Source organism: Anser cygnoides, chromosome 16 (assembly GCF_040182565.1).
Source record: "Anser cygnoides isolate HZ-2024a breed goose chromosome 16, Taihu_goose_T2T_genome, whole genome shotgun sequence".
NCBI lineage: Eukaryota > Metazoa > Chordata > Aves > Anseriformes > Anatidae > Anser > Anser cygnoides.
The window spans coordinates 13114893-13135982 of record NC_089888.1 but is presented as its reverse complement, the minus strand read 5'-3'; the positions used below and the strand labels follow the sequence as shown (position 1 = coordinate 13135982).

General features: G+C 49.7%; 1 protein-coding gene across 5 annotated transcripts in view; it reads right to left on the bottom strand.

The window, feature by feature from the left end:
* Nucleotides 1-1461: 1461 nt before the first annotated feature.
* Nucleotides 1462-21090, bottom strand: part of PPP1R16B (protein phosphatase 1 regulatory subunit 16B) — a 55741-nt gene continuing 36112 nt past the window's right edge. For all 5 annotated transcript variants that reach the window (XM_013192958.3, XM_048049114.2, XM_066978593.1 and 2 more), the window contains exons 3-11: nt 12295-12365; nt 10216-10361; nt 8114-8217; nt 7712-7836; nt 6077-6202; nt 5667-5742; nt 4402-4531; nt 3507-3675; nt 1462-2858 (exon numbers count right to left, since the gene is read on the bottom strand). In XM_013192958.3, coding sequence (XP_013048412.2) covers nt 2337-2858; nt 3507-3675; nt 4402-4531; nt 5667-5742; nt 6077-6202; nt 7712-7836; nt 8114-8217; nt 10216-10361; nt 12295-12365 — 1469 coding nt within the window. In that variant the 3' untranslated portion in view covers nt 1462-2336. The remainder of the gene's footprint in view (nt 2859-3506; nt 3676-4401; nt 4532-5666; nt 5743-6076; nt 6203-7711; nt 7837-8113; nt 8218-10215; nt 10362-12294; nt 12366-21090) is intronic.

Here is a 21090-nt window from a genome sequence, read left to right as displayed (position 1 = left end):
GCAGAAGATCCCCTATTAACTATACACAGATGCTGTAAAGTCTGTCCAGTTACTAAATCATCTTCTTTCTACTGGATAGTCTTTTAATTTCCCTTAAGGTTAAGCACAAGAAGTATTTTCTAGTCTTATATTTATACTATGCATTCCAGGAACAGAGGGAGAGCTGAAGCCGGCACATTAGCCACAAACAGGGCAGCACAAGCTACTGGCTCTGTGTCAGAAAAAGCCCAACTTCTCTGTTTCAGAACAAACGCAGAAACCCCTTAACTGAAGGGAGGCTGCAAAATAAATAAATAAATAAGCAGACTGACTGCTACCATTTCCCAATTCGTTCCTGAACAGGCCCGTGGCCCTGTGACATTACACAGCCAGCCCCAGCGAGAGGCCAGACCTCAGGGCACACTGCCACGGCTGCTCTGGGAGCGAAGGAGAGAGCCTTCCCTCCCTCCGTGGAGCTGCCCAAAATGCTGCACGTGGAGAGTGAAGGATGCTTCTGGCTGCTGGCGAGCAGAGGGTAGCGGCTTATGCTCGCTGGCAGCCTCAGCCAACTTTTTATGGCCTAGAAAAAGGCAAGGCTGTGGGGATTCCCAGAGGGGAAGCGTACGAGTGAAGTGTAATACTGATGTCTAACAGCTGCCAGCTAAAAGGGTGACGGGTGGAAGCTGCATTTTCTGTTGCTCGGCTGAAACACAATTACACTGCCGCCAGAGTGATTTAATCCACCGATGGCTTACAGAGCCCCAAGCAGGCGTGTGTTTGCAGTCTGGGATTTCAGCTGCCCAAGATGACATACTCATAGAGATAGTTACCTGTGGGATAGCCCCTGTGCAGAAAAAGGTTTGAACATTTACAGTTATTTCTGCAGATGCAACTTGTTAGCTCAGCTGTAGCCAGTTCCTCGGAGCTGGCTCCCATGGGGCACTTTCCTTTCAGCCTCACCCAGGTACACAAAAAACGTGACTTGCTGAAACACCAGTGCCAAACCCCCCTGTTATACCATGCAGGAGTTTCTCAGGTACGTCAGAGCTACGTGAACTACATCAAAGCAGTGGTGTTGGTGCACCAACCTCTCTACAGCAGAGAGGCTTTGCTGAGTACGGCGTGGTGCTGGGTGCCCTTGCACACAGAGGCAGTTAAGCCCCATTCTGACAGCTACTGATGGTGATGATTTCATCACGGGAGCAGGAAAAAGCCAAAAAGTCTCCTGTCCTGCTGCAGTGTTCGACTACCAAAGCAATGACTTAACAGTTATTCATCAGCCAAAGACTGCAGGTTAACCTAAGTGTCGTAACATCTAGGGAGGTTAGAAACATTTTCACACCTTTCTAGGTTAGTGCAGGCAAGCCTTTCCTCCTCTCCCCTCCCAAGCCCTGTGGTTCTGGAAATCCAGAAAAATCCGAACACAAAGCACACCGCCCCAAGTATCTGTGTTGAGCATACAGAGTAAACAGAATCAATAAGAAAGTGAGATCAGCAGAAGTCTTTTCAGTTTTAAACAAATTAAAGTCTAAATAGTACAAATAAGTGTTTTAAATTACTTATCCCAATATAGACCTTTGTCAGTATTTTATTGCAGTAAAATTCTATTGCCAGGGCCCCTTATTGCAACACCGGTTTTAAAGCCTGTCGAGTGAAGCCTGTTCCAGGCAGAGTTCTGCTTAAAACCTGATGGCAGTCTGCATGACGAGTTCACATGAGCAGAGCAGGACCCAGCCAGCGCACAGTTTCTGATGGTGAGCTGGCACTGCAAGGAGACAACACCTTGCAAACTTCCTAAAGCAGGCGCAGCATCCACACTTGCTTGTTGCTCAGCCCCTGTAGATGCAGGATCCAGCTGCAGGGAAAACAGCTCTGTCCACTCGTGCAAACCTTGTGTTGGGGCTGACCACCCCTCCAGGATATGTGCATCACCCAGGAGAGAAAATTCAGGTCTGAACTGTCACCCTCCAGAAGCGTGGTGGCTTGCAGCAAGAGGCTCAGATGCAAATATATTTTAATTCCTATCATTTCTTCTTTCCAAGCCATCCCATGACTCCTCAAGGATGGGGAAGCAGCTCATACTTTCTTCCCCAGGGGGAAAGACGTGGGCATCCCCTTTTACATCCTACCGATGCATATCCCTTCCTCTCCTGAGAGCCTTGCTCCACCTGCATTACTCATTCAACTTCAATGGAAGTAATTGGCAGGGTAAAGTACAATTCAAGATGAACGAGGCCGACACAGTCAGGATGTCCGTAACCAGATCCTCCCCGTGGAACGCCAACAACCTGGCCACAGTGATAGATCCAACCAGCCCACCCACTTCTCATTTCCTCTGGGGCAAGTAGCAGGTAAGACTAGGAAATTCTGCAGCACCCATGCACCTTCTCTTCCATTTCCTCCATGGGAGCTTTGAATTTCAAGAGGGGTGGCTCACCACTGGACACCGTGTAATACACCGAGGTCCCATTGGAGCTGTAGGGAGAAGTCCTGGATCCGATTAGGTGCGACTTGGCCTCGCCCCCGTTTTCAGCAACTCCTCCCATGCCGCTGCCGAAGTGGGTGCTGAGGAAGGGGTGGTTGAGGAGCTTGGCCGCAGCCCGCTGCCGCTTCAGTTCTGAGAGCGTCTGGTGGCTGTGCTCCTTGTAGGTGCCCCAGAACTGCTGCGTGTCGGGGAGCCCGGGGTTGCCGTAGGGCAGCACGTGGCCTGGGCTGCCGTCGGGGTCAGCGTGCATGCTCCAGATGTCCCCGTTGGAGAAGGTGTACTGGTACGTGCTGGCCGATGCCATGAGTCCGTTCTGGAGGGGGATTTCGGAGTCACACTGGGTGCTCTTGTTTGCTAACTCTGGAAGGAGGGCAGAGTTCTCCAGCACTGAATTCTGTAACAAGAAGACATTAAAGAAGAGCATTTTCCCCCGTTCTCCACGTACAGTTCATCCCTGTGACAACTTCCTAAGTCAGCTCACACTCAGCCTTTCAGCCGGAGGTACTGCAGCAAAAACATCAAATTCACCCACCAACAGGACCCTATAATGCTGTGAGTCCCAACCAGGGGCTGCTCCCAGCCAGAAACACAGAAATTTTAGCACAGAAGGACTCAGAAAAAAAAAATATAGATTGAGTGATATGCATGTTAATAGAACATGACAATTACTCAATTAAAAACAAGTAACTGCAAAGCAATATAGAAATTCCTTTGTGACTACCTGTTTGTTAGCTCTACAGAGAAATGCATGTGTCATAACTAACTGCTATTTTTTCTGAACACTCTGGTTCACTAGGGTCATATCTCAAACCTATTTAAGCAGCTGTAAATCCCAAACAGCCTTTCCACTGTAGTGAGATATTCCTGTTTATACTAAATGAGAATTTGGTCTTTTGCTTAAATCTGATGGATAATAAATCATAAATAAATAATAAATGATTACAAATTTTTCAGCCACATCCCACCCCAGGGCACCCACTGCTATTGAGCCTGCACTACCCACCCTCCTCTGAAACTCTTTAAAACAACTGAGATTCCTTACAGGGTCTGTATTCTCCTGGTCAGACCGAGTCTCCCCCATTTCTCCAATGAGACCCGAATTCCTTCCTTCTTCTGCAGCCCCCAGCTGCTGCCAGACGATGGCCTCTTTCTCGCACTCCTTCCTGTAAAGGTTTGTGCGGTCCGACAGGCTGGCCCTCCTCACCACCTTCCTGTGGGACACAGGGAGAGAGCATCAAAGCTGTGGGCAGGATATGGAACATCTTACCCTCTAACTCCTCTCACCTTCTCCTCGTGCTTCAAGGCATCTCCCACTGGAATGTAACGTGAATTTAGTTTCCTGGCACCCTCGCAAAGCAGACAAAGGCACTAGTGTGGATATTAAAGGTGGGAGGAATTTTAAGGAGTTTTAAAGTAGTACTGCAAATGTGGGTTAGATCTCACACAGCTCACCTCATGGATCTACTCTGCCAGGGGAGTAAATACAGAGGGAAAGGGCCGGTGAGATAAGGGAGTTCTGTGGTCTGCAGGACTGCTTTGATGTCTAGCAAAGGTCTTATAAAGGCATTTGCAAAGTGTCTGAACACAGTATCTTGGCCATGAGAATTTATTGCTCTTCATTCCCCTTCCCCTCCACCTTCCTCATTAAAGCTGTCAAGAAGCTCAAGTTAATCCATCTGAAGCGCTGATTCTCAGTCCCAGCTACCAACAGTCCAGCAGGGTAAATCCTCACCACCTGGCTCTGTTCAGGGCAGCTCTAAAGAATCCCTCGTCAGAGGAGCTCTGCCTTCCACTGACAGCCAGTTTCTGCCTTTCAGAGTGTGCTCCGAAAGGACAGACGGGCTCGTTCTCTGCGCGCTGACCGCAGGGTGCTCGGCGGTCACACCTGGGTGGCCAAGCAAAGGCGCCGGGTGACCTGCGGGGAACAAGGCACTCACCCCCGGCTGCCGGTGCTGGAGGTCCTTCGGCTCAGGGAGGATTTGTGCCTCATCTGCGACTTCATGATCACGTCATGCTTGTGTTTCAGCTCCAGAAGTAAGACTTTGAATTCCTCTTCTTCACAGAGATCTACGGGGCACATAAACCAGGCCGTTAGTCAGACCATTCACACATGGTACCATTCGCAGCGTGGTACTACCTGTGTCTTCCTAGTACATACAACTCAAAACGCCAGGAGGAGAAAGGAAATTTAAGCAAAATATGCTTAGACACATTCATCTCCAAACAAACTGCAGGAGGCACAATGGTTTGGACACCTAAGTGGGATCAGAAAACAAGAGCTGCTCACTGTGACAGTGGCTCAGCTTTGCGATGATCCAGCTGTTCAGCTAGGTTTTGTCCCATCTCTAGCAGTATGCTTTGCGTTTACCTGTGACAGGGTGAAAGATATATTGACCAGTGTCTCAACACTTCAAGGTGTGAGGAAAAGAAATTTCCGTAATTACCAGACTGCACCTCCCCTGGTTATAGCATTTTTACTTAAGTCTCCAGAACTTAAGACCAGACAAAGGCAGAGCAGGTCAGGGTAGAAGATGAGAACTTCCATCCTTGTAAAAATATCCTGGAAAAAAATGAGGATGCGCAGATTTTGCAATTAAGAAAACCTTAATGCCAAAAACTTAATGCTCAGAAAACCTTTTGCCAAAAGAAAATGTGGCACAAGATAATAATAGACATGGTCAGATGCTAACACTGGCATTTTTACTTCCAATCTGTTCCAGGACTTGTGTGTTTTCTCTTCCCTCTCCAACCCTGATAGGTTACAGCACTTCATTGCACCAAGGCAGAACTAGAGACACACAGGTTTTAGGGCTGCACTCAGCTTTAGAAGTGGTACACCAAACCCCGCTGCTGTGGGGTAAGCCAGGTCTAAGACCATAATGCAAGAGCAGGGAGACTCCAAAGCACAGGAATAGAGGGATGACATGAGTGTGGACAGACAAGACAAAACCTTGGTGCTCAAGAAATTCATTCTCCCTTCTTTTTATGAGCAGGAAGAAGCATTTTCAGGAGTAACAAAGTCGGCTCTTTAAAACTTCAATCCCTGTTAAAGTCCTTATAACTTTGATTCTAGACACCTGAAAAATGAAGTGTTAACGCTTCTGAAAACACCATCTGAAGACTCCAGCAGGCTTAGAGGCAAAAGCTTCTAAAGGATTTTCTTAATGACTTTGATCTCGTTATTTAAGATTAGTAAACCCACCTATTGGCATCTCATCCAAAGATGTCCTGGCACTCAAGCTAGCCCCATGGGACACAAGCAACTCAGCCATCTGCATCTAAAGAAACAGAAAGAAAACCCAGTTGACAGAGGTATTTTAGGAAATCGTTTTCCACCTCAAACTGAAAAGTTGGAAGATGACAAGAAGCAATAGGATGCATGCTCAACTTGCCTCACATTTTTCTGGTACATGTGTGATGTTAAGTATAGCTCCCACCATTCAACTGCACAGACATACTCTTACTGAGCATTCTCAGCAAGAGCTTATTTTTGGAGCCCTGTGGATCTCATCTGACACCATCCAGCAAGTCCAGCCCTAGTACAGATTGCTTGTTTGTACAGGCAGAAAGAAATGTCACCCTCGTACACGAGTTTTGCAACAAAATCCTTACCTGTCCCCAGAAGGCCGCCGCATGAAGAGGTTCCCAGCCGTCCCAGTCCTTAACATCCAGGCTTGCCCCCTGGTCAAGAAGGACTTCAGCTGCATGCAGATACCCATTGGCTGCGGCTATATGCAACTAGGAGACAAGGAACAGAGCATGAACCACCTGCAAGGACCATAAACATTTTTTTACACTGAGCTTCAGTGGAATTTCCTGGATGATGTCTGACTCTAGATTCAGACAGGCGGCACGTTGGGCATTTGGCAGATGCATTTCCATCAGGTCAAAAGCAGGTTGGTCCTGTTACTGACACTCAGCATCACCTGCATGTAATTCTGCTGGGAGAGGAAAGTGCTCAACAGTGCTTAAGATCTCTTACATATATGGCTTAAAAAGTAATGTTTTCAAGTTTTAAATCAGGGCTCCTAAGTGCTCCCCAATCAGCAAGCAAACAGCACCATTGAAGTGCCAGCCTGCCAGGGAGAACATCTAATGTGAACTCTACATCCCTCACGCCAGAAAACATCTCCTCTTCCCCACTAAGTTCTGTGGATGTGATTTTTTGATGAAATGTTGAGCATGCTTTAGTCAGGACTCCCTTTGTGCAAGTGCACTTCCACTCATTCTATGATTGCTTTCACCATTTGAAAATCAGAAACATTTAAATCCATGGCGACTTCTAGTTAAAGAAATCTGATTTTTCAGATACTGGCCTCCAACTACACCCATCACTTTGGAGACATGAATAATAGTCTCCTGTACTCCACCATGACCCCTCATGTGTCTGAGGATTTTCATAATTGCTGTCTGCTGCTGCCTCTCTGAGCACGCCATTGACCTGTACGCCATTCTGAAGGTATGAACTTCATTCAGAGCTCATTCTACTTCAGCTGTGCTAAAGAGGAGCACAAAAGCGTCTTTTCAAAATTTTCTGCATGGATTCTACCCCATGAAGTTAAAACCTCATCTGGAAATAAATTCTGATGCTTTCTGGCAGTTCAATTAATTTCTACATAAATTTTATGGCACGGGGTCATTTCCTCTAGAGGTCGTATGATTTAACAAGGAATCAGTTAATGCTCAGAAGCAGTCCGACAAGCAAATGCAAGCTTGAATCTGATGCTGAGAGTTGTTAAAACAGTTAACAGTTTTCCAGGACTGGAAGGTAGTTTCACAGCTAGAGCCTCTACAAGCAAGGTGGGGGTGATACAGAAAGGGAAGCCAATACACCTGCTTCGTTTTTTTAGTATATAAGCCATTTAACAAGTATTATATGTATAAATTTATATCCTCATCGCAGGATATTTTGAACCTTTCTGTGGAAACTGCTGGTACCAACCACTGTCAGATGGGACATGGGGGCTCAGCAGCCTTACTGCAGGACCTGACCCATGGGAGAAGTGGCGGAGGTCACAGCAATGAGGGATTTGCTGCAGAAAGCTCAGGGTTAGGCACTAAGTTACGTCAGCTGTACTCACGGACAGAGCCCGTTCCTACGTGACAATACTAAAACAGAGGAAAAGATCCAGACAGCTTCCTCCCTCCTTGTACGTGTTGATTTTGTATAACCTCCTGCCACAGGGCAGGTTTCGTAACCCACAGGCTAAAGGAAGGCAGAAGCGAAGCCGTGGCAGTTTCACTCACCAGCGTAGCACCCTGGGCATCAGTCCTGTTCAGGTCTTGTCCAGTCGCAAGTATGTCATGAATGTCACAGATCATGACCTGCTCCGGGGCAGCCCGCATCTCATTGATTTTTTCCTGTGTAATTCCTGTTAAAATTCCAATTGAAGAGTTGGAAAGGATCTTTGTCTCCACTGGTTGAGTACAATTATACTCATGATTCCTTGTTGATTTGCCCTCACATTCTTTCCAGAGGCTGAGGGGACTTCACCATAAATTAGGAATCAGAGAAACTAGACAGTTCCAAAACATTATGCCAGGCAGAAGCTCTCCGCTTCTCTCAAGAGGCAAATCAAGAGCTGAGAAGGTCATTTTAAGTACTACATTGGCCCCCTTTTGAATTCTACATGTTCTCAGTCTCCTTACCCTGATAGGCCATGCAAGTCTCGATGACATCCAGGGTTGGCTCGTCTTCACAGAGGTCGTACGGCATGTTGCCATCCGCGTTTACTGCCAGCAAGTCTGCTCCACTGCAAGGGGAAAAAGGTGTCACACGAGAAAGGATTCCCGTAATATCCTAGAGCAGACAGTGCCAAACGCTGGGATAAACATTTGACAAAAAGCAGCTGGGGTTTTATGGTTGCCCAAATGTCACCAAGATTTGTTAGACAATATAGATTTAAAACAAAGCCATGGAGCTATGAGTGGGGAAGACAAGTTCCAAAAGTGGATGAAAGGCAGCACCTCCTTCGTGGGCTGTGGGGGGACACAAGCCCCTGAGCTGTTCCTGTCCTCTCCTGGTCCTAGCACTCGTCCTGGCACTGGACAGACCAGCAGCTTCTCAGTGATAGAAGTGATTTATTTGCTGAATTTCTGGATATCAGTGCCAAGCAACTACCAGGTGCTTGTTATCTGGGCAGGTGGCAGCCCTTGAACAAAAAGTTCACAAGGACCGGAGAAGTTGTGGAAGATACAGGGTGAATGGTGGAGGGAGCCTTCCACCTAAACAAGGGCACACTGGCAAAAATAAAAAATAAAATAGTAACAATAAAATTTCTGGCAACTGGTGAATTTTTCCATCTGATTTTCCAAAAGCACTTCTGTAAGCCTCTGTATCACCTCCAGGAGGTACTATTCGGAAGGCAAATAGCCAGTTATATTGTTCACTAACCTAATATTCTCACACGGTAAAAGAATTTCCAGCACCTTCTGAGCTTTGCCATTTTAGCTAGCTGTTAAGTAGTCCTCAGCTGACCTCTGCTCTACCTCGGCAAGATGGCAGACAACATCCACTTGCATTTACATTCCTGTTCCTTTACTTTTTTTCCCCTCTCTCTGCCCGAGCAGAGCAAACTGCATTGAAATTCACACTTGCAATGTTTCAGTGTTAGTTTAATCAGCAAATAAAAAAGCAAGGAACTGAACATCTCTTGTGGGCTGCCACCTCTGATGGTCTCCCAGGGCTCCAGGTGCCACCACCAGTACCACTGCCTCCCATGGCAGTGTTTAACCAGCCATTTGGTATGTGAGACCTGCTCCAAAGGACGACTTTCATCATAGCAAACAAATCACCCCTTCCTCAAAAGTCCAGTGGAAGACTCTTTCCGAGCATGGGATCATGACACCATGCCTGCACCCTCTGCCTCACTTCCTTCATTTTAAGTCAAGAAAGAAGGGCAAAAAGTTCCATGCTAGTGTCCCAGATGGCAGCACTGCAGGGAGAAGAGGCCCTCAGGGAGAGGTCACAGGCTCTGCTGTACAAAGCAGCACGGTAAAACCCCAAAACACATTTTGCCCTCTCCACCGTCACCCTGGCAAATGGAGGAGAGGCCTCCATCTGCAGTCAGGACTGTCTGCTCCAGCAGGTGCTCATTAAAAGCTGCACATGGTATGGCTCAAAACGCATCTTTCCTCTTCCTCCTTGCCAGCGGGCCCAGGGAAGACACGAGCTTTGTGGCCCTTGAAAAGGCAAGGGGAAGGTCCAGGGCGAGCGCCCTACGTCACACCGCTGGGGAACAAACGCATTGTGAGCAGCTATCTGGTCACTAATTAAGAGCCAGTAAGGCAGGTCAAAAAGTTCACCCAAGTATTCAAGCCATATGAACCTGCTGTCCTCCTGCATTGGTGTCTCTCTGACTGTGGCTGGAAGACCTGAAGTTGTGTTTAAAAGCCTGAGAGTAGGTCGTGCTGGCTGCTCCTATTTCTACCCATCCAGCAAGCACAGTTCAACGAGCACAAACACAGGCACGTACACACCAGGACACAAGGCAAAATGGGCAAATTTCGGCCCAGTCCTGAGCGGCTTCCTGAAACTGAGTCGGGCCACCTGGGTTTTTATTGCATCTCCTCAACCTTTCTGCTCTTCCTCCTCCACCTCCTCTTCCCCCACGTAGGAAGTAGTCCCACGAACAGCCTGAGAGCAGGCAGTAACCACCACCGAGAGGTGCCAAGCAGTCCCAGTTCCCACCCGCAGAAGCTGCGGGTTAGATCAGACTTGCAGAAAGGGGCAGACACAACAAGCCACCTACTGCTGGATGAGGATCTTCACCAGGTTGATATGACCACACGTAGCTGCTGCGTGCAAGGGAGTCCACAGCTCGTTGTCCTTGGCGTTGACGTTGGCCCCGTGGTTGAGGAGAAGCTTGACTATCTCTTCGTAGTTGTCTATGCAGCACTGGTGAGGAAGAGATGTAGACAGATTGTTTCGGTTTGCTTTTTACTTTGGGAAGGTGAGGGCTCACACCTGCTCAGTTGTACCACGGTACCTGGACACGGGGACCTACTTTATGCTGCGGTATTTGGCAGCAAGCCTCTCCAACAGCGTAAAACACCAAGTTCAACACAACCAGGCCAGAAAGGCACCATGCAGAACACCCACATGGTGGACTGAAGGTCACTAGTGTTCTGCAGGGCCTTCTGGTTTGGGGCAGAAGCAGGAGGGGAACATCAGCAAATATGCACACAGCTGCTGCTTCACTGGGTCTTCCATATTCAAGAGCAAACAGAGCAGAAATTCAAGGTAACCAGCATAGCTGCATACCGAGGGAGGAGCTGACAAGCTGACATTCCCTTTTCTTAGGGAAAATCCCACGCGCTGGCATGCGATGAATAAAAAACTTCTAAGCAGCTCACGCTACCTACCATAGTTACCTGAAGAGATGCAAGCTGGATTCCCAACAATATGAAGTGCTTCATGGGGCATCTTTCGTTTCCTGGAAAAATCGGCATCCCCCATGCACTCACACCAAGAAGGGCCTCGACTGCTTCCTTTGGGGAAGGTGGGATTTGCTCTTTGACCCACCTCGTGCTCACTTTTTGATATGAACATGTGTATGGGACACTAAAATAAGATTGGTCCTTGTGCAGAAAGTCCCTTTGTGGTCTGCCCACGCTGGAGCCTCGTGGCCCAGCGCTGCACTGCAGGCTTGTACAGGGGCCGAAGCACACCCACAGCAAGCATCTCGGCAGCCGAGTGACAAGGACCCTTTGTGCATTCCTATTTCTGTTTACTATTTATATGTGGAAGTGAGGCTAAAATCATGCCTGTCAGATAGCCAAGTTATCCCAGAAGCAAAAGCTGCATCCTTCACTGGAAGCCACTGCTAATGGGCATTTGTGTTCATTTGGCAGCTTCTCTCTGTTCAGGGATACAATTAATTCTCGTGAAGTCAAAGCTTCCACCTCAGCCCCCAAATGCACCTTTACAAAAACTGATCCTTTAGTTGGCAAAGCCTTTCACAGCTCCAGCAGCTGGTGGTGGAAGCAAAGAGGCTGCCAGCAGCACCAGCTGCCTGCGTTTCTCTGTGTGCAGAACAGCATCGCTTTGGAGAGGAGGTGGCAGGAGCTTTTGCTCTTCTAGGAGCCGCTTTGCCTTTTCAAGCAAGCATCCACCCGGCTTTGAAGACAGAAAGCAACTTGCAGAGGAATCCAAAATGCCAAGTCAATGGGAGCATTTACAGCGGGGACAAATGGAGAGAAAGCCGCGTGTCCCCATTCCACCCTCGGAGCGAACTCCACAACTACGCTGTTGTTTTTGGCGGAGGCGCTGGCTGCCAGGCACGGGGAGCCCCATGGGACTGCCACGGGGACAGTCCTGAGGCTTTGGCACTGAGCATCTGGGCTCACGAGGTAGGGTGGGGACAGGGCCGTGGGAAGAACAAAAAACCCTGGCAGCACGGAGGCTCTGAGGAAGGACGCAGGCTGGCACCCCAGGACAGCAGCCCTGTGTTTTCCTGCAGATCTGCTGCTGCCCCTCGCGCTGACCATGAGGTCACACAGCCTACAGAGAGCTCTTCAAACACCTTGGGCATCATTTATCTAAGCCTCTTCCAAACCTTGTAAGGTTGCCATAGTCTCTCAGTGTGAGTTAACCTGCTTTAAGAGTTTACCGCCCAGCCCCATAAAGATTATAGAGTGTGAGCAATGTCGGTGTTTGTGCCTGAAACCCAGCCCCAATTCCTGAGCCCTTACCAGCACGGAACAAAGCCTTGTGTACAGCACGAGACGGGTTTTATCTCGGCTCGCTCCCCAGCACAATGTGGCAAAGCTTCCCTGTTTTCACTGAGCGAGGAGATGAAACAGGGAGCGTTCTGCCTGTTGTGCCTCACCTGATGCAGTGCGGTTAGTCCGTCTTCATTGCACAGGTCGGGGCTGATGTTGCTCTTCAGCAAGTAGCACACTGCAAGGGAGGAAGAGAGGAGAGGACGGTCAGAGCTGGCACCTCCTGTGCACAAGCCCCAGGCAGCGGTGTCAGCGGAGCAGCCCTGCTGGCTTTATCCAGCAGGGAGCAGCAGCACACAGTTTTCCCCCCTGCCTCCTTTCAAAGGAGGCTTTATGACAGCCATCATTTCCACAGGGCAGTGCTGGAGCAATTTACGTTTTCTTCTTTTGCTTAGTGACAGCCGAGAGCGACCTCTGCACGCTGCAGCCCAGGAGAGCTCCGAGGCGATCGGTGACTTTTAGGTCCTGAGCTACGGCCGCAGGAGAGATCGCACCGCGGGAAGATGAGGTCCTGCCTCGAGAAGTTACCGGTGTGGTACAGGAAGCCCAGTCACTCATGGCACATCTAAAATACACCAGGGTTGCTTTGGACACTTCACATGAATGGGTGGGTATTTGAGGAAAGCTTTCCAGAGGCTTAACTTTTAAATTGCTGCTTTGGGGGGAAAGGATAAGTTTTATTCCATTAAAATGCAAATTTGGGGAACACATGAAAAGCCATTAGCCTCCAGGCAAAAGATGAAGTTTGCTCTGGGGTGCAGCTCTTCCGTGGGGTAATAGCGATAAGGCTGGCAGAGGAAGCAATTGAATAGCAATAGCAGGAACTTGCAATCCAATGAAATCAAATTCATTGACAGGTCTTGGTGATCCATACCTGTCTTCTGGTGCTTGCTTTCTCTTTCCCTGCTTGTTCTCCAGATGTTTACCTACCTAATGCTTTTCCCACCTCAGCTGTCACTGCCAGCACAGGCATAAGCCAGAGCTTCACAGTCATTTCCTTGGGGCCAGCGCAGCGACATATTCCAGCCCCACCTGATTTGTTGGCAAGGATACAACCACTGAGCGAAACCAGAGCTGCAAAATAAGGAGCAGTAACGAAGCTAAATGGGCAATAAACATCAGAGCTGGCAATCAGGAACGACTGCAGGGCCGGCCACTCCCAAAGCACCCGCAGGTGCCGATGCCCACTGCGGGCAGAGGGAGCTCCCTCCCAGTACAGCCAGGGGAAACTGGGAGCAGAGCAGCTCCTGGCAGCCAGCGTGGGACCTGGGGGACTTCCTTGCTGGAAAACATGTCCAGGAGCACACTGATGTTGATTTATGAAGCTTTGTTCAAGAGAGGTGGAAAGCACACTTGCAAGAAAGTCAACTTGGAAGCAAAGTGGGATTTTGTTTGGACACCACCGGCCTGATGTCGGCAAAAAGGGAGGCAAACGCAGACAGAAGTGGAGTAAGGCACTTCCCATCACGGCATCGTTTCACCAAACGCTGGCATTTCCCTTATCTGGAAACAACCTGAATGCATTGACACCTGCTGGGTAAAACCGGTACAAAAAAGGGAAAGACAGCGAAGAACAAAACTCGCCCCACACCGCGGCAAAACCCCCTCACCGCGGCGAGTCCAAAGCGTGCCGTTTTTTTTCCAGCTCGGAGGCCAGCGCAGGAAGCCCCCGGCTCCCCCGGCTCCCCCAGCACTCGCGTGCGTGCCAGCAGCCAAGGCGCTGAGCTCCTCCAGGCAGCACACCCACCCCAATGGCTGTGCTCCTCCGGCTGCTGCTGCCCGGCCTGAGCTCTGCTCTCATCGGGGCTGACCGATAGGCACGTCACCCCCAGCGGATCTGGTCGCCTGTTATTTACTTTGGATGCTCTGCCATTAAGGCTTTAATTCAATCCGGGCCATTTAAGAGCCATTGTGTCCTAATGACAAGCAGCCCCATAATCACGTTTCGCCTGATTATGGAGATTTGGACAAGTAGATGCTGGCGGATCGACCTTGCGAGTGCTGTCTCTCCATGGGGAAGATGCAAAAGCATAAATCCCAGCTCGTTATGGTGTTTGGGGTTTTGTGCTGAAGGCTTTGTGGTCACGGCTTGACAGAGCTAGTGAGAGTCCTTAAAGGGTTAAGAATCAACAAGGATTTGTCTTACCCTAAAGCAGCTTTGAATTCTCCACTGACCCCTGCAGCAGCCCTCGTCTTGGCTGTACACCATGGCTCCCACCTGCCCTCGGGACCTGCTCACCACTGCCTGCAAAACATTTCCCTCTACATCCCAACACACCAGAGACCGATGGCCACGAGACACCAAAAAAAGCCCCAAAAGGTAATAAAGCTAGTTATGGATGGGGTGCCAATGATTTCATGAGGACACTGCTTGGATAAGAGGCCAGACTCCTTGCCAACTCGCCCTAAAGTAAAGTTGGCATCGAGAGGCGCAGCAGTGGGAGCACAAAGCTGGGCAGCAGCGAGTCCTGGCTCCTTCCTCCAAAGCCAGAGGGACGTCGCACTGAGTGCTCGCCCACTGCCCGTGCTCCAGACAGGCTGCAGAGGGACACGGAGGGAGGACACAGACATCTTCGTCCCCCTGCCAACCACCCTACGGCGACCTGGCTTAAAAACTTCCCTCCCGTGTGACCGGTAAGAACAGACCCGGCTGTAGGAGCCGTGTGCATTTGCGGGTTTTCCAGTGCCTGAAGAAAGGGGAGCACAGCTGTGATGCTTTGCAGTGCTGGAAGACAACCCACCAGTTCCAGTGCTGCACCCGATCCCCTCCATTGTTTGTAGCACAGCGCAAGAGGCAGGGACCTGAGCGAGCAAAGGGCTTCTCTTCGAGGCTGCCAGTGCCACACGCCTGGCTGTGAAGCTCAACTCCTCCTCCTCCCACCGCCCAGCACCAGTGAGGCCATCCAGGCAGGAAGGATACGCTCCAGGGATGCAGAGCGATCACCCAGCAGCAGCTGATCGCCTTCTGCTGGTGAAAGCCTCAGCACACCACTCGCATGGACGCTGCTGAACGCCGCGGCTCAGCCAGCGCAGCAGGAAGGGCTTCAGTGGTTAGCAGCCAAATCGCTGCCAGCCTAAAGGGTTGAGGTCACTGCGGCCTGCAAAATGGGCTTTTATGGGTCACATCTGAGCAATCAGCAGGCAGCAGCCTCCACTTCAACACTTCTGATTAACTCCACTCTGACACTTATGATTAACTTCTTAAAGAGAGCTCAGTGCCTAAAATGCTGAGCTCTTTAAAATCTGTCCTTCGTGGCGTGTAGGCGGGGGGAGGTGGGGAGAAGGGGCTGGATGCGTGGATATACTTCATTACAAGTTGTGGGAAGCAGTTTCAAACGCTGAGCAAATGAAGGAATGAAAATTATTACAATAAGAGTGGGGGTGAACAAATTGTTGTGAATAATTCATTGCAAATGATATTAACTGAACAATCACTCAAACGTATTTTCCATTATTCTGCATGCTCTGCGTATAATTGAACCTTTCACACGCCAAGATGGTGTACATTAATCTTCGATTTATATTTTATCATTCACATCTGTGCTGAGTTAAATGGAAAATGCTCTCACAAAAGCTGTGAAAATACATCCCCAAACCAGTAGGTTTTAAGTCACCCTCCATCTCAGGTCCTGGGGCAGCCCCAAGCAGATCCTCCTCCCCGCACACCACAAACCCCCTTCCAGCAGCTCCCGCGCCTCCCACCTCACTTCTTCTCCCCCAAACCTATAAATCAGGGGGAAGACAAAGAAGCCACTGCAGAGGCCCTAAGGAAAATTCAACGTGGGGTAATCAGCTCTCTCACCTGAAGAGACAGGACAGCGCTATCATTTTACATTCATGTTACTTCCCACAGAGGTTATACAAGAAACAAATGTTCCAGAAAGGTTCCTAAACCAGATGGAGACTTTTCTGTGGAGAAAAATGCCTTTGTCAGAGCAGTTTCCCCAAAGTCAATAAGCTACACCATAAAATTCTGGATAATATTACGCTCCCATCTATACCTGGCTTCTGCATACCTCAAGTATTACTAATTCATCAAAGACAAAGCCAACTGATACTGGGAAGAAAAATAAACAAGAAAACAAACAAACAAAACACCTTTCTGATAGGAGGTCCCAAAAACACCTTCCTGATAGCAGCTCCCAAAAATATACAGTGGCAAATTGTCCAGACTGGCAAGCAGGCTTCCCTGCGTGCTCCGAGTTTACACACACACGCACACTGAGTTTTTACAAGTCCAGGTTTTTGTACAACCTTTGCACTCAGTGACTTCTTTTTGAAAGTGATGTTCAAACTCTTCTATTTCACTGTCTGGTTCTCCTCTCCTAAAGGACACTTAAAAGCTGCTCTGGCAGTGAGGTTTCTAAGGCAGTGGAAGGATTCTCCGACATTTATACACGATTTCACACAAGTTTCACTTGGGTTAAGATGCACACGTTTGCGCACCAGTAGAAGTCACTTCCACCCAAACACAGCTTTAAGCAAAACCCCAGTTTGGCAGAGGAAACTCTTCCAGCATCACTCGCAGTGATGTACGGGTGGTGCCTGCACCAACACGTGTGCCAGCAAAGGTCTCAATAGCCTGACCCCCGGCCGGGCACGGCGCTCTGGACGGGCTCAGCTACTTCATGATGGGCTTTTCCTGCTACGGTTTTGCAGGGGTATTTATCACATAGGAGAAACTTTGCCAGAAAAACGGCTTTGAAGCTATGAGTGCTTTGCCAGCAACGCATCTAGCTTCCTAACGCAGCATGCCGTGATATTCATATTTAAGAGCACAACTAAACCCTGAGCAATCCCAGGAGGAACGTACTCAGCCCTGTCCGCTGCTCCTGCACCGTGCCACTGATAGCCCACCCTGGCCCATTGACAAACTCTGCAGCTCCCTGGAGCTTCCTGAAAGACAAAATAAGCCACGGAAAATAAAAACCACGCTCAGCTTCAAACATTTAGCACACCTAAAAATAAATATGGCCCGTTTTGCCTGCTGAGCTAGCAAGCGAGACATCCCATCGTGACTGATGGCTGAGCTTTCTCAGGCAGGATCAAAGCCTGTGAAGACGCCTCCCACCTAGTTCATGGCTGGGCACACACGTTCCTCCCAACATACCCACACAATCTGGGAGGTTTGGAAAGAGGCCAGCAGAGTCCCATCTGCTTTGTGCCACGTCCACAAGGGCAGGGAACATTTCATGCCATTGTACTCAGCCCAGGTGCTCGCAAGGAAAACCTGTTTCTAACTGTGACACTTCTCGCCCATCGCAGCGCACCCTCGGCCACCCGCAGAGCCAGCCGTAACACTGCCTGGTGACTCCTGCCTACAGAGAAAATGCACTTTGGTCAGTGGGCACAGCCAGGTGCCCGAGCCCTGCCGCATCCCACGTTTCCCGTGTTCTGTGTCTAGGTTCATATATAATCCACTTAGTGCTAGTGATGCCAAAGCGTCTTTCTTTTATGGCTGCCATCCACCTGGGATTATTCTGACAAGTAACACTGTGCAAGCTGCCCATCTGCAACCAGCAATGCTCAAAGGACACGGTAGAAACAAAGCCAAATTCGTTTCAATAGATAAAATAAAAATTATAGGAAGCTGCCATCTGACAAGCCCTCCTAAGGATGCAGCGTCATGTTAAAAGGCACCCTCACCCTCTCCTCCTGCTCAGGCTAACAGTGAAATTGGTCCACTCAGGAGACACCAAATACATAAAAGAAAGCTGAAGTCAGAGACTGTTTTTTCAGTTTCCTATTCCTCATCTGCTATTGGAAGAACAAATACATCATTTTGGTATGGTCTTTAAACAGATGATGGGCTTGAAGGGATGAGTGTTTTATGTAACCTGCGGGCTCAGTTGCCTTCAGCAGGATTGCTGTGGGCAGGGAGCCAGGGAGGCAGATTCCCCAATATCATCGTGACAGTGACACCTGGGCTGCCAAAGAGCCTCTTCTCTCTTTAAGAGGCATTTTGGAGCAGGTATTTGTGAATTGCACCTATTTGAAGAGGGCCAAAAAAATATTTATGTCAGATTTACGGAGCTGTGGATCAAGGAGACCACGGCCAAGGTCCCCGGGGTGACTCAGAAGCTGTAGCCATGAGCGGAGCAATGCCAGCTTTTGGGGTGCCGTGGTGCTGGGCAGAAGTCCCTGCACAATGTGCAGAGGGACTTGCCCGCTGTCTTCAGAGCCACGCGAGGTAGCAGCCTCAGCAGGGAGGTCCAACAGAAAGCGAAGGCTGGAGGACAGCCACGTCCTCTAGAGCAGCTCGTTAGGAACCTGCACCCCCCATCCCCTGAGCCGGCTCCTGACACGCAGGGTCTGGTGCGTGCAAGCAGGTAAGCAGCACACCTCGCTCCCTTGGTGTCTCAGGCAGAGTCAGACGAAGGGCACCTCCAGGATCAATAAATGCTGACCAGGACCTCCTCTTCCCCTACTGCTCCGGCCTCTTCCGGCTTTCTTCCCACAAAAAGTTCTTCCCGGAAGTCATGAGAACACCTTCAAATCCATTCAGACAACGCAACATCAAAGCCTTTTATCCGAGTAGCACAGAAGATCCCACTTAAATACCTGTTCAAAGACTACTTTTGATCTGCAGGACCAAAACCTACCTACTGACACGTGCAGCTGCAGCAGTCACCGTCTGTGAAGTCTGTCCTAAGCCTATGAGAGAATAAACCTTTCAGAGCACCAGAAAGAAAAGGCAGGGAAAAAAAATTAATTGGCTTTAATAGAAATCTAAACACTTCTTAAGCTGTAATAAAAGGGAGCAGTGGTGTCAGGAGGTAAATTTCTCCAGCTACCCGAGTACATGGAGAGCTTCCCCCGTTACCCTAACGCAGTCACGTAACAGGGGAGCGGTGCCTGGGGAGCAGAATCGCTCCATACAGAGCCAGCCTGCCAGTATTTGCAACAGGATACTCTAATACGCTCCGTATAGCAGGAAATAGTTCATATTGCCATTTTAAAGTGTTATTAGGTTCCAGAGTCAACAGCCTCTGCCCCAGCTCGTATTTCAGGCATTTATGGGCTCAGCTCAGCAGCTGTACGTTGACCTGAACACCACGAAGGCTTTTAAGAGTCTCAATTATAAAACAGGAAACTTTCTATTTAGAGTAACGGAAAAGAGGTTTTGCTAGAGGGGTGGGCAAATGTCTATTTGCTTTTCAAGCTGCCCTGCGTTAACACCAAACGATTCCCTGCAGGAAGAGCCTGCGGGCTGCAGCCCGGGCTCCTGGCTCCCCAGCTCCTGCTCCCCAGCCCCTCTCCAGCTGGGAGAGCCCCGGCTCTGACGGGCAGCTCCGACCTTGCTGCTCTCCTTGGAGAAGCTCCTGCTGCTTTGGATTTTTCGGTACCTTCTCCACCCTCTGCGGCACCCCCTGTGACCTTGATCAGCACGCTGAGTTTTTTTTTCTTCGTGTGAATTTGTCTCCATTTAGTACAGGATGAGTACATGTGGGACGAAGATCTTCAAGAGACGAAAGACCAAATCTCGTACTGAGGTCTGATCGCTGCACTCGTGAAGCAGGCTCCTACCTGCCTAAACACTCGTTCAAGGCAGGAGCACGGTGTGCCACGACACGCTCTGTGACAGAGCCCTACAAAACCCCTCCTGGTGTGAAACGGCACCAGCAGGAGCCGGTGGCAGCCCCCAGGTTCCCCAGCCCCGGCCTGCCACACACCACTGCCCCGCACGGGAGACCCTGGGGGCACAGCAGGAGTTAAAGCATAATCTGCTAAATCATCACCCCCTGCTCGACAGCACGGCTTCTTACTGGAAACTCTGCATTGCTATGCGGTGCCGGAAGGGAAATGTCTATTAAGGAGAAAGTCCCCCCCCACGCCTCTTTTTTCTTTTTTTGTTTTTAAATAAAAAAAGATTGTGGTTTCCTTTTAAAAAGCAAACGCTACAGAAATAAGACTTTCACACAAGTTTAGCAGCACCCTGCACTTTACCAGGGAAACACCGGCTGATCCCCCGCAGCCCTCCTGCCTTAGCAGCCGGCAGTTATTCGGCTGCAAGTTTTAAGCAATGCAGAGATTTGAATTTCAGCACAGCCTTTCAGGCAGAGATCTCTGAAAGCCCTGCTGCCGTTAGCAAAGCAGCTCCAGACTCTCTCCCGGGATTTTACAACCGGCATTCGCCTCATTTCACAGATGTGACATCTCAGCCTGAGTTAGACCAAAGGCTCTGGAGGCTCGGGTTTCTTCACCAAGGTCACAGCGACGGTCCCCGGCACGGCTGTGACGGTGCCGGGAGTCCCAGCTCTGCGCACAGGAGAACATTTCTCTCCTCTCCTCTCCTCTCCTCTCCTCTCCTCTCCTCTCCTCTCCTCTCCTCTCCTCTCCTCTCCTCTCCTCTCCTCTCCTCTCCTCTCCTCTCCTCTGGTCAGCCCAGAGGAGCTGAGCGAAGGAGCTGAATTCTTAACGCTAACAGCTCCCGTATGGCAAGGTGAACCTTATTTTAGACAGAATTGGGTAATTATGTGTATGGGTATTTTAAAAAGAAAACCTGAAGCCGTTGCTCAGCGGCAGCAGCTCTGCCTGGTGCCCCCTCGGGAAGGTCTCCATGTGGAGCAGACACGGGGCTGTCTGTCTGTCCGTCTGTCTGTACGCTGCGCTGGGGAGCCAGGCCAGGAAAGGAGCACAGGGACACCAGGTCAGCACGCTGCACTTCGTCCCGAGTCAGGAACACTGCCATAGCCGAGGCGGAGAGTGAAGCACGTCTGGTCACCAAGCCTACCTTTTACAAACGTCCATGACCTTCACCAGCAAGCTAGCCGGCACAGCTTCTTTTTTACGGTATTCTTTTTGAGTCTCCCCTCTCACAAGCCTGAGAAGTTTGCAGGTTTTCAGTCCGCATTTGGCTGCCTATCACACCAAGACAAAGCGCACAGTCGAGAACCTTTTTT